Source organism: Macaca nemestrina, chromosome 20 (genome assembly GCF_043159975.1).
Source record: "Macaca nemestrina isolate mMacNem1 chromosome 20, mMacNem.hap1, whole genome shotgun sequence".
In the NCBI taxonomy this organism is placed as follows: Eukaryota; Metazoa; Chordata; class Mammalia; order Primates; family Cercopithecidae; genus Macaca; species Macaca nemestrina.
Window position 1 is genome coordinate 46,597,976 of NC_092144.1, and position 13,883 is coordinate 46,611,858.

General features: G+C 38.0%; 1 protein-coding gene across 16 annotated transcripts in view; it reads right to left on the reverse strand.

The window, feature by feature from the left end:
• Positions 1-1,080: 1,080 nt before the first annotated feature.
• Positions 1,081-13,883, reverse strand: part of LOC105495427 (zinc finger protein 569) — a 142,380-nt gene continuing 129,577 nt past the window's right edge. For all 16 annotated transcript variants that reach the window (XM_071087654.1, XM_071087660.1, XM_071087652.1 and 13 more), the window contains one exon: positions 1,081-6,108. In XM_071087654.1, coding sequence (XP_070943755.1) covers positions 4,286-6,108 — 1,823 coding nt within the window. In that variant the 3' untranslated portion in view covers positions 1,081-4,285. The remainder of the gene's footprint in view (positions 6,109-13,883) is intronic.

The window sequence follows — 13,883 nt, forward strand, 5'->3', positions numbered from 1 at the left end:
TAATTTTCACATTCAGCTTAAAAATTTTTGTGTCTGAAATAAACTGAAAACAAAACAGTATTTTTAGAATGCAAATAACTGACAAAGGATTTGTGTCCAGAATATATTACAACACAAAAATTAAGAAAAAAATCCATTAAAAAACCTAGAGAGATAGAGAATAGATTAGTAATTGCCAGGGGTTAGGGATGGGGAGTGAGGAGAGGACAGGAAGATGGGTATGACTATAAATGGATAGAACAAGGGATCTTTGGGGTATTAAAAGTTTTATATATTGACTATTGGGAGTGGTAGTTACACTAATCTGTACATGAGATAAAATTGTATAGAACTGTACAGACACATACACAAGTGCACATAAAACTGGTAATGTTTGTGGACTGTACTAATGTCAAATTTGATATTGTACTGTTATATAAGGTGTTACCATTAGAAGAAATGAGGTGTGGGGTACAAGAACTAAATAGTACTATATAGGGTATTATTTGTATAACTTCCTACAAATCTATAATTATTTCTAAGAAAAACTTTTTAAAGTTCCAGTAGAAAAAAGCAGACTTAATATATGAATAGACTATTCACAGAAAATGAAATTGGAGGCAACATATTTGTTTTTTTGTTTTTTGAGATGGAGTCTCACTCTGTTGCCCAGGCTGCAATGCAGTGGCGCGATCTCGGCTTACTACAACCTCTGCCTCCTGAGTTCAAGTGATTCTTGTACCTCAGCCTCCCAAATAGCTGAGATTACAGGCGCGTGCCACCACACCCAGCTAATTTTTTTTTTTTTTTTGTGACGGAGTCTCGCGCTGTGTCACCCAGGCTGGAGTACAGTGGCCGGATCTCAGCTCACTGCAAGCTCCGCCTCCCGGGTTTACGCCATTCTCCGGCCTCAGCCTCCCGAGTAGCTGGGACTACAGGCGCCCGCCACTTCGCCCGGCTAGTTTTTTGTATTTCTTAATAGAGACGGGGTTTCACCGTGTTAGCCAGGATGGTCTCGATCTCCTGACCTCGTGATCCGCCCGTCTCGGCCTCCCAAAGTGCTGGGATTACAGACTTGAGCCACCGCGCCCGGCCGCTAATTTTTGTATTTTCAGTTAAGACAGGGTTCCACCATGTTGGCCAGGCTGGTCATGAACTCCTGACCTCAAGTGATCTGCCCACCTCGGCCTCCCAAAGTGCTGGGATTACAGGCGTGAGCCACCACTGTACCTGGCAGCAACACAAATATTTGAAAGGCCTGAATATAAAACATCTGTGGAACAGAATGAAGTGAATTTTTCACCTCCACTGGGCCTTACCTGGCATACATAAAATCACCAGCATCTGCATCCCCATTTATTGATCCAGAAACAAAGAAAGCTTTGTTGAGATCTATAGATATTGCTCCTACTCCAACACTGGTAACTATTCTTGGCTTGACATATTAGAATGTAAACTATATTTTACAGTATGCATGAATGGTCTCTTTCCCTCACTCCAAAACCAACCCAAATGAAGGTGGATTTTCCCCCCCAAATGGATAGCCAATTATCCCAATAATAATTGTTTTGTTTCTTTCTTTTTTTTTTTTTTTTGAGACGGAGTCTGGCTCTGTCATCTAGGCGGGAGTGCAGTGGCCGGATCTCAGCTCACTGCAAGCTCCGCCTCCCGGGTTCACGCCATTCTCCTGCCTCAGCCTCCCGAGTAGCTGGGACTACAGGCGCCCGCCACCTCACCTGGCTAGTTTTTTGTATTTTTTTAGTAGAGACGGGGTTTCACCATGTTAGCCAGGATGGTCTCGATCTCCTGACCTCGTGATTCGCCCGTCTCGGCCTCCCAAAGTGCTGGGATTACAGGCTTGAGCCACTGCGCCCGGTCAATTGTTTTGTTTCTATACTCCTTTCAACTAGAAAAAAATTTGTTTAAAATTAAAAATTGGCCTCAAATAAATGCTAAAATACTGCTGATTTTATTATTCCAGTTAACATGAAGAGACAGTAAACAAAATAATATCTTGTTAGGTATGTTTTGTGTAAAGAGAATCTTCTATAAATGTTAGTATCTGATCAAGAATAAAATTCCATTTTAAAATTATTTCTCCAGGCCCAGGTTTCCCCCACCCATTTGATTCTTATTTTAGGGAAATTAGGAAAATAAAGGCAAGAAAAAAAATGAAAAACCCGTAACATTAATTTGGACAACCAGATTTATCACCACTGTCAAAATTGCTTTCACTCTTTTTTTTTTTTTTTTTTTTTTGAGACGGAGTCTCGCTGTGTCACCCAGGCTGGAGTGCAGTGGCGCGATCTCGGCTCACTGCAAGCTCCGCCTCCCGGGTTTACGCCATTCTCCTGCCTCAGCCTCCGAGTAGCTGGGACTACAGGCGCCCGCCACCACGCCCGGCTAGTTTTTTGTATTTTTAGTAGAGACGGGGTTTCACCATGTTAGCCAGGATGGTCTCGATCTCCTGACTTCGTGATCCGCCCGTCTCGGCCTCCCAAAGTACTGGGATTACAGGATTGAGCCACCGCGCCCGGCCTGCTTTCACTCTTTTATTAAAGAAATATTACAGATAAATATAAGAACTCCCATCAAACCTTTCCCACATCACAAAAGGCAACCAAGTCGTATATGGATCCATGACCAATACATAGTACTGTTCTTTGCAAGATCTTATTAAATTATACAAATGTTATACTGTGTTCCGTTGTGTATTTAAATTTTTTTCTCTCAATATTATATAGTGTAATCTATCCATATAACTATAAGTAGGTTTTGTTTCTCTCTAAATTCTGTATTTTGTCACAGAAATGATCACACTTATCTATTCCACAATTGATAAAAATTTGTTATATCCAATTTTGGGCAATACAAACCATGATTCAGGAACACAGTGATATCTCTTTGTGTACATTTGTGGGTGCCTGTGAGCCAACACACCAAAATTCAATGGACTATTCCATGTTTATGTGTTTTTTGGTTTTTTTTGTTTTTTTTTTTTTTTTTTTTTGAGACGGAGTCTCGCTCTGCCGCCCAGGCTGGAGTGCAGTGGCCGGATCTCGGCTCACTGCAAGCTCCGCCTCCCGGGTTCACGCCATTCTCCTGCCTCAGCCTCCCGAGTAGCTGGGACTATAGGCGCCCGCCACCGCGCCCGGCTAGTTTTTTGTATTTTTTAGTAGAGACGGGGTTTCACTGTGTTAGCCAGGATGGTTTCGATCTCCTGACCTCGTGATCCGCCCGTCTCGGCCTCCCAAAGTGCTGGGATTACAGGCTTGAGCCACCGCGCCCGGCCGTTTATGTGTTTTTAAAGAAATCTTGTTACCCTAAAGTAATAGGTTCTACTTTCATCATAGTTTTAGAATTTTACTTTTTATATTCTGGTCTTTAGTTGGATTTTATTTTCGTATATGAGATAAAGTAGAAAGCTAAAAGTTTTCTCCTGTGAACCTTCCATTTATTAAATAAGCCATTCATTCTCCAGTGATTTCAATAGCACTGTCATACACAGAATTCCTGTATCTTCTTGGATTTTTGTATCGATGCTATCTTACTACTGCTTGATTTATTCACTCAGTAATACATTGTTTAAATGACAACAGCTTTAAATAAGTATATATCTAATAATAGAGTGTGTCTTCTCTATTTGCTTTGTCAAGTTTGTTTCAGCTACTTGTGTTTCTTTACTTTTCCACATAAAATTTTTGGATAAGTTTGTGAAGTTCCTTAAAATAAAACTGATGTAAACTTCAAGTGGAAGTATATTAAACTTAGCGATTTGGGAGAGAAATTATATTTTTACAATGTCAAGTCTTTTCAGACAAAATATCATTTTTCAGGTGCCTTTCAACATGTTTTATAACTTGATGAAGACCTCAATTCATTGTTGTGTTTATTCTTAGATTTTTCTATCAACATGTTTTCTAATTAACTATTTTTTGTATAAGTTATTTTTATAGTTCTTCATTGATACTTGGTTTTCCCAATCTTGTTTTTCTTACTTAATACATTGGCTAGGAGCTCAAGTATTGTGTTGTTATGCTGATGGCAGATACCTTGTTTCAGATTTCAATGAGAATTCTGATTAAATATTATCAGTAAGATGTCTGCTGAAAGTTTCTGATAATCAGCTTTTTCATTATATAATTTGTCACCTTGGAAGAATTCTCTAATGTTTCATAAATTTGTGGCTTTTTCAGAAGGCTATCCCACATTCATAGTTTTCTACTCTGGAAGTGATCATGTAACATGCAATGAGGTGTTAATTCCTTCAGAAGGCTTTGCCATATTCACAGTATTCATAGGGTTTCTAATGAGTATGAATTCTCTGGTGTCTAACAAGGTGTGACTTTTGGCTGAAAGCCTTGCCACACTCAATACAGTGATAGGGCTTCTCACCTGTATGTTTTCTCATATGAAGGGTAAGAGATGAGATTTGAGAGAAGGCTTTTCCACATTTACTGCAGTCGAAGGGTTTCTCACCTGTATGTCCTCGTATATGTATAGTAAGGGATGAACTTTGGGAGAAGGCTTTTCCACATTTATTACATTCATAGGGTTTTTCACCTGTATGACCTCTCATGTGCACAATAAGGGAAGTTCTTTGAGAGAAGGCTTTCCCACATTCATTACATACATAGGGCTTCTCACCTGTGTGACTTCTCATATGTAAATTAAGCAGTGAGCACTGAGAGAAGGCTTTACCACATTTGTCACATTCATAAGGCTTTTCCCCTGTATGACTTCTCAAATGAAGGGTAAGGGATGCAATTTGAGAGAAGGCTTTACCACATTCATTACAATCGTAAGGTTTCTCTCCAGTATGAACTTTTTGATGTGTAATAAAGTTTTGCTTTTGGCTGAAGGCTTTACCACATTCATTGCATTCATAGGGTTTCTCTCCAGAATGAATTTTTTCATGAGCAATGAGATTGGATTTCTGGCTAAAGGCTTTCCCACATTCCTTACATATATAGGGTTTTTCCCCAGTATGAATTCTCTGGTGTCTAACAAGATTTGACATCTGTATAAAAGCTTTCCCACATTCATTACACTCATAAGGTTTCTCTCTAGTATGGATTTTCTGGTGTGTAATGAAGTTTTTCTTGTGGCTGAAGGCTTTTCTGCATTCCTTACATTCATAGGGTTTCTCACCAGTGTGACTTCTCATATGTACAGTAAGGGCTGAGCTTTGAGAGAAGGCTTTTCCACACTCATTACATTCATAGGGTTTTTCACCTGTATGAATTCTAACATGTATAATAAGCATGGAAAACTGAGAGAAGGCTTTACCACATTTATCACATTTATAAGGTTTTTCTCCTGTATGACTTCTCATATGAAGAGCAAGAGATGCAATTCGAGGGAAGGCTTTACCACATTCATTACATGCATAAGGTTTCTCCCCAGTATGAACTTTCTGATGTGCAATGAGGCTTTGCTTCTGGCTGAATGCTTTTCCACACTCATTACATTCATAAGGTTTCTCTCCAGTGTGAATTTTTTCATGATCAATAAGATTTGATTTCTGGCTGAAGGACTTCTCACATTCCTTACATGCATAGGGCTTCTCTCCAGTATGAATTCTTTGATGTCTAATGAGATTTGACATTTTAATGAAAGCTTTACCACATTCATTACATTTGTAAGACTGCTCCCTACTGTGAATTTTATAATGTTTAATAAGTTTTTCCTTGTGACTGAAGGCTTTTTTACAGTTACTACATTCATAGGGCTTTTCTCCACTATGAATTCTCAGATGTCTGATGAGGTCCAAAGTTTGATTGAAGCCTTTTCCACAATGATTACACTTAAAGGGAGTAATGACAAAATGGGATGAGCTGTTAGCATATGATTTCACAGGTTCATTATATTCACAATGTTCCTTTCTTATAAGGCATTTAGCATTATTATGACAGTCAAAATTATGTTCTAAACACTTTCCAAATAAGTCATACTCATAGAGATTGTGTCTGGAAGGGAAAAAATCAGAGTTCAGAGGAAATACATTTGCAAATTTCTTTTGACATTCATTGCCTTTTTCTTCAGTCAGTGTTTTCTGGAATTTAACTTCAACTTGTCTCAAAAGTCTGTCCTGGTTTTTCTGATGCTCATCAACTCCCCATATTTCTCCTAAAACAGATTGAAAATAAATATCACTTACAATTTTTTTTCCAATATCGTAATATGAAGAACATTTTGAAAAATATGCAATTGTGAGCCGAGATCGCGCCACTGCACTCCAGCCTGGGGCACAGAGCAAGACTCCGCGTCAAAAAAAAAAAAAAAAAAAAAAATTGCAATTATGGGACTGATTATTGGTTTAAGCCCCAGTCTCCCACTACTAAAAAATTTTCAAGTGCATATATCTCTTATCTCTGAAGTTTTGAGAAGGAAATTCAGGAAAGGAAATATGAGTGGAGGCATGTATTTATAAATACAAATAGCTTTGATTGCTTTAAAAAAGGATTTGATAGAAAACAAATTGGTAAATAAATAGGAGATGCAGAATGTACAAATAAAGTAAGAAGAAATAATTACAGAGAAAAAACAAAAACAGGAAGCTAAAACCTATAAGATCATTTTGCAGGACTCTATTAAAATACATTTTTATAATCTAAACGTTTCTGGATTGTAAATTACCAAAACTGACTCTACAAGATTCAGAAAACTTATCTAAATCAGTTTTCATAAAATGAAAAGAAATATGAAAAGTAATACCCTAAAACAAAACAAAAAGGAAAAACCCAGAGATTCACATGAAAATTCTAACAGATTTAAAGAACAACTCCTGTGCTGTCTAAAATGTTCTGAAAGAAAAAATAGAAAAATTCCCAATGTTTTTGTATATGAAAAAAATATATTAATACAAAAACCTGACAAAGATGACACACCAAAAAAGGAAACTATCCAATTTCATTTATGAAAACCAATGTAAAAATTCTATGTAAAACATCAAAATGACCCAAAAGGAAAAAAGTGACCCAGAAGTACATTAAATATAAGATATATCATATTTGAGTTGAGTCCATTTTTTCCAGGGATATGTTTCAATAATAGAAAGTATATTACTAAAAGTAAATACATTAATGAAAATGGCAAGTAATGACATTTAAAAAAATGGAAAAGTCAAGTAATCAATTCTGTAGATATTAAGATCATAAAACTCTATTTTTCATTAAAAAATCCTTTATATAAAATAGGAACAAATAACATTTAATTTGAGAATAAACTACAGTACAGCCCAAACACCAGCCCTTTACTTAATGGAAAACATTCAGAAGCATTCACATTAAAGTCAGAAATAAGAAAAGATGAGTTGTTGTCACCACTCATTGCAGTACTAGGTAGTACAATTAAATAAGAGAAATAAATCAGAGGTATGAAAATTAAGAAAAGAGTTTGCCCCTCTTAATTAAAAGGTGTGAGTGCAGTGGCTCATGCCTGTAATCCTAGCACTTTGGGAGGCTGAGGCAAACAGATCTCTTGAGCCCACGAGTTCAAAACCAGACTGAGCCACATGGCAAAACCCCATCTCTACCAAAGATACAAAAATTATCTTGGCGTAGTGGTGCACACCTGTAGTGCCAGCTACTAGGGAGGCTGAGATGGGAGGATCACCTGGGAGGTCAAGGTTGCAGTGAGCAGAGATCACCGCTGCTGTCTAGCCTGGGAGAAAGAATAAGACTGTGTCTCAAAAAACAAAACAAAACAAAAAAAAAAGGAAAAGAAAATGAAAATTAACATTATTTGTCAGAAACAAAACTGTTTACCTGAAAAATCAAGTCATCTGAACAATTATGAAAAGTAAGAAATTCACTACATATCAATCAATATTCATTTTTAAAAACCTTCATATACAAACAACTACAGTCATCCCTCATTATCTACTGGGGACTGGTTCCAGGACCTCCCATGGATACCAAAATCCATGGATGCTCAATGCCTTGCATAAAATGATAAAGCATTTTCATATAACCTATACGTATCTTTCCATATACTTTAATCTCCAGATTACTTATAATACTTAATACAATATAAATGCTATGTAAATCGTTATACTATAATTTTAAATTTGTATTTTTTTATTGTTGTATTGTTATTTTTTGTTGCTTTTTTCCCCTGAATATTTTCAATCTGTAATTGCAGAAAGCATGGATAGAAAGGGCTGACTATATTCAGAAATTATAGAATTAAAAACTACATTTATAATGACAACAAAAAGTATGAAAAATATACAAAAATTTAAAATGTCCAAAAACCATACGAAGAAAACTTTAAAATGAACACATAGACTTGAAGAAATGGAATGGTGTTATGGACTGAATTGAATTGAATTGACGTCCTAACTCTTCGTGCCTCAGAATGAGGCCTCATTTAGATATAGGGTCACTGAAGATGAAATTAGGTTAAGATGAGGTCAAACTGGAATAAGAGAAGCCCCAATGCAATATGACTTGTGTTCTTACAAAAAGAATGCTACACAAAGAGACAAGAGACACAGAAGAAATGCCATGCAAAGATGGAGAGACAGAGTAGAGTTTTGCTGCCACAAACCGAGGAATGTCTGGGAATACCAGAAGCTGAAAGAGGCAAGGAAGAATCCTTCCCTACAGGTTTCAGAGGGAGTATGGCCCTACTGACACCTTGATTTTAGATTTCTGGCCTCCAGAACTGTGAGAACATTTTTTTTTATTTTTTATTTTTTAGAGACAGATTCTCAGTCTGTAGCCCAAGTTGGAGCGTACTGGTGCAATCTCGGCTCACTGCAACCTTCAACTCTGGGGCTCAAGCGATTCTCGTGCCTCAGCCTCCCGAGTAGCTGGGACTAGGGGCGTGCACCACCACACCCAGTTAATTTTTTTGTATTTTTAGTAGATATGGGTTTTCACCATGTTGCCCTGGGTGGTCTCGAACTCCTGAGCTCAGGTGATCCACCCACCTCGGCCTCTCAAAGTGGTGGCCCATGCCTGGCCAATTCCTGTTATTTCTGTTACCAAGTTTGTGGTATTTTGTTTCAGCAGCCCTAGGAAACTAAGACAAAAGGCATTAAAGGATTTTACATGAGAAAATTCAACAGCATAAAGATGACATTCACAAGTTAATATATCAGTTTAAAGGAGTTTCAATAAAAATGTTTGAAAATAGAATAGCTCAAAGGAAAATGATACTGGGGGTGCCACCATAGACAGGAAAAATGTGTAAGAGAATAATTACTTTTCAAACTATATCCTTTTCTACTTTAGAAGGTCTGTTCTGGCTGGGTGCGATGGCACATGCCTGTAATCCCAGCAGGTTGAGGCGGATGGATCATGAGGTCAGGAGTTCAAGACTAGCCTGGCCAACATAGTGAAACCCCATCTCTACTAAAAATACAAAAATTAGCCGGGCGTGGTGGCGCGTGCCTGTAGTCCCAGCTACATGGGAAGCTGAGGCAGGAGAATCACTTGAACCGGGAGGCGGAGATTGCAATGAACCAAGATCGTGCCACTATACTCCAACCTGGGTAACAGAGTGAGACTCCATCTCAAAAAAAAAATCATCATCAAAAAATAAAAATAAAAAGTTCTGCTCCATGAGTATGTATTATATATCCAGTGTAAACAAATAAAATTGTTCTGAACACTGCAATAATCAATAAAATGAGAAGAACCAATAGGAAGGTTAAAAACTGGATGACAGAATTGGAACATAAAACTGGAGAGGCCCACCTAGGTTACTTGTATAGGGGCAAATATAGTGAGCAGAGGGAAAAAAAATAATAAGAAGTTGAGGTTAAATATGGTATAATAAATACATGAGTTTAGCTTGGATTCTATCCAAAAGTGCACTAATATTACAGTATCATGTAAAAGGCATAAACCAACGAAGACAAAGGCCATAACAGACAACAATGGATGATAGATTTAAACATAATTTTAGCAGATGGAAGAAGATGAAAGGACTGTTACCTAACAGAAGAACTGAGAACACTGAAACCCATGTGCCTGCAGACGAAGATGTCAAAAAGCAAGTTCCTACTATATAACTAAAGAAAGGCTGAGAAATCATGTACCACGAAAAGTGGGAATGAACAGGGGCCCTAAAAAACAAGAGAACTGAATGGAAGTCTATAAGGCAAACAATTGCCTGCATTGTGCTATGAGATGCCTATCACTCCCTAGAGAAGATGGGAGACTACTCTCTGCTTCTGGAGAAATGGAACCAGACAGACTCTAGAGTCAGGGACACCAGGCAGAAGAATACAGAGAAAATAAACTGGCTCAAACAAGGAGAATAAGTGAAAGTTTACATACTTAATAAGGCTGAGATACTCAGTTCCGTATTGCTGCTTACTTCCAATAGGAAAATGGAAATTTTTCTCCTCTCTGCCGGCATCTGTTATTTTTTGCCTTTTTAATAATGGCCATTATGACTGGTGTGAGGTGGTATCTCATTATGGTGATTTGCATTTCTCTAACAATCAGTGATGTTGAACTTTCTTTCATAAGCTTCTTGGCCATATTTATGTCTTGAAAAGTATCTGTTCATGTCCTTTCAATAGGGTTGTTTTTTTCTTGTAAATTTAAGTTCCTTATAGATGCTGGGTATTAGGCCTGTGTCAGATGCATAGTTTGCAAATATTTTCTCCCATTCTGTAGGTTGTCTGTTTACTGATAGTTTACATAAATAATCTTAACTAAATGTATTACAACAAATATACAAAAAGATAATAAAATAAAATCTATAAATCAATAATTCAAAATAGAAACATAGGCATACTTCAGAGATACTGTGGGTTCAGTTCCACACCACTACAATAAAGCATGTTACACAACTTTTTTGGTTCCCCACTGCATATAAAAGTTATGTTGGCCGGGTGTGGTGGCTCACGACTGTAATCCCGGCACTTTGGGAGGCCGAGGTAGGTGAATCATTTGAGGTCAGGGGTTCAAGACCAGCCTGGCCAATATGGTGGTCTCTACTAAAAATTTTAAAAAATTAGCTGGGCGTGGTGGCAGGCGCCTGTACACACCCAGCTACTGGGAGGCTGAGGCAGGAGAATCATTTGAACCCAGGAGGTAGAGGTTGCAGTGAGCCGAGATCGCACCACAGCACTCCAACCTGGGTGTCTAAGAGAGACTCCATCTCAAAAAAAACCCCAAAAAACAAGTTAATACTATATACTCTAGTCTATTATGTATACAATAGCATCATGTCTAAAAAATGTACTACACCTTAATTTAAAAATATTGCTAAAAAAAAGCTAACAATCATCTGAACCTTCCGTGAGTAATCTTTTTGCTGATAGGGGGTCTTCCTCAATGTTGATGGCTGCTGACTAATCAAGGAGGGATTGCAGAATGTTGGGGTGGCTGTAGCAATTTCTTTTTTCTTTTCTTTTCTTGTTTTTTTTTTTTTTTTTTTTTTTTTTGAGATGGAATCTCCCTCTGTTGCCCAGGCTGGAGTGCAGTGGCTCAATCTCTGCTCACTGCAACTTCTGCCTCCTGGGTTCAAGCGATTCTCCTGCCTCAGCCTCCTGAGTAGCTGGGATTACAGGTGTGCACCACCATGCCAGGCTAATTTTTATTATTATTATTTTTAGTAGTGATGGAGTTTCACTAATGTTGGCCAAGCTACTCTCAAACTCCTGACCTCGTGATCCACCCGCCTCAGCCTCCCAAAGTGCTGGGATTACAGACATGGGCCACTGCGCCCGGCCGCAATTGCTTAAGATAACAATGAAGAGTCACATTGATTGACTTTTCTTTCACAAAAAGTTTATCTGTAGCATGTGATGATGTTTGATAGTACTTTACCCGCAGTAGAACTTCTTTCAAAAGTGTAGTCACTCCTCTCAAATCTTGCCACTGCCTTATCAATTATATTTATGGAATATTCTAAATCATTGATTTCCACAATGTGCACAGCATCTTCACCAGGAGTAGATCCTGAAGAAATGACTTTCTTTGTTCATCCATAAGAAGTAATCCTTATCCCTGCTATCACGAGACTACAGCAATTCAGTCACATCTTCCGGCTCTACTTCTATTTCTACTTCTCTTGCTAGGGGCACATCTACAATAACTTCCTCCACTGAAGCCTTGAACCCTTCAAAGTCATCCATGAGTGTCAAATCAACCTCTTTCAAACTCCTGTTGATATTCTGATCTCCTCTCATGAGTCATGAATATTCATAATAGCACCTAGAATCATGAATCCTTTCCAGCCAGTTTTTACACTTTTTAATTTACTTTACCCAGATCCATCAGAGGAATCATTACCTATGGAAGCTACTACGTTACAGAATGTATTTCTTTTTTTTCTTTTTTAAAAATTATTATTATACTTTAAGTTCTAGGGTACATGTGCATAACATGCAGGTTTGTTACATATGTATACTTGTGCCATGTTGGTGTGCTGCACCCATCAACTCGTCATTTACATCAGGTATAACTCCAAATGCAACCCCTCCCCCCTCCCCATGATAGGCCCCGGTGTGTGATGTTCCCCTTCCCGAGTCCAAGTGATCTCATTGTTCAGTTTCCACCTATGAGTGAGAACATGCGGCGTTTGGTTTTCTGTTCTTGCGATAGTTTGCTGAGAATGATGGTTTCCACCTGCATCCATGTCCCTACAAAGGACACAAACTCATCCTTTTTTAAGGCTGCATAGTATTCCACGGTGTATATGTGCCACATTTTCTTAATCCAGTCTGTCACTGATGGACATTTGGGTTGATTCCAAGTCTTTGCTATTGTGAATAGTGCCGCAATAAACATACGTGTGCATGTGTCTTTATAGCAGCATGATTTATAATCCTTTGGGTATATACCCAGTAATGGGATGGCTGGGTCATATGGTACTTCTAGTTCTAGATCCTTGAGGAATCGCCATACTGTTTTCCATAATGGTTGAACTAGTTTACAATCTCACTAACAGTGTAAAAGTGTTCTATTTCTCCACATCCTCTCCAGCACCTGTTGTTTCCTGACTTTTTAATGATCGCCATTCTAACTGGTGTGAGATGGTATCTCATTGTGGTTTTGATTTGCATTTCTCTGATGGCCAGTGATGATGAGCATTTTTTCATGTGTCTGTTGGCTGTATGCATGTCTTCTTTTGAGAAATGTCTGTTCATATCCTTTGCCCACTTTTTGATGGGGTTGTTTGTTTTTTTCTTGTAAATCTGTTTGAGTTCTTTGTAGGTTCTGGATACTAGCCCTTTATCAGATGAGTAGATTGCAAAAATTTTCTACCATTCTGTAGGTTGCCTGTTCACTCTGATGGTAGATTCTTTTGCTGTGCAGAAGCTCTTTAGTTTAATTAGATCCCATTTGTCAATTTTGGCTTTTGTTGCCATTGCTTTTAGTGTTTTAGACATGAAGTCCTTGCCCATGCCTATGACCTGAATGGTATTACCTAGGTTTTCTTCTAGGGTTTTTATGGTATTAGGTCTAACATTTAAGTCTCTAATCCATCTTGAATTAATTTTCGTATAAGGAGTAAGGAAAGGATCCAGTTTCAGCTTTCTACTTATGGCTAGCCAATTTTCCCAGCACCATTTATTAAATAAGGAATCCTTTCCCCATTTCTTGTTTTTCTCAGGTTTGTCAAAGATCAGATGGCTGTAGATGTGTGGTATTATTTCTGAGGATTCTGTTCTGTTCCATTGGTCTATATCTCTGTTTTGGTACTGGTACCATGCTGTTTTGGTTACTGTAGCCTTGTAGTATAGTTTGAAGTCAGGTAGCATGATGCCTCCAGCTTTGTTCTTTTGACTTAGGATTGTTTTGGCAGTGTGGGCTCTTTTTTGGTTCCATATGAACTTTAAAGCAGTTTTTTCCAATTCTGTGAAGAAACTCATTGGTAGCTTGATGGGGATGGCATTGAATCTATAAATTACCTTGGGCAGTATGGCCATTTTC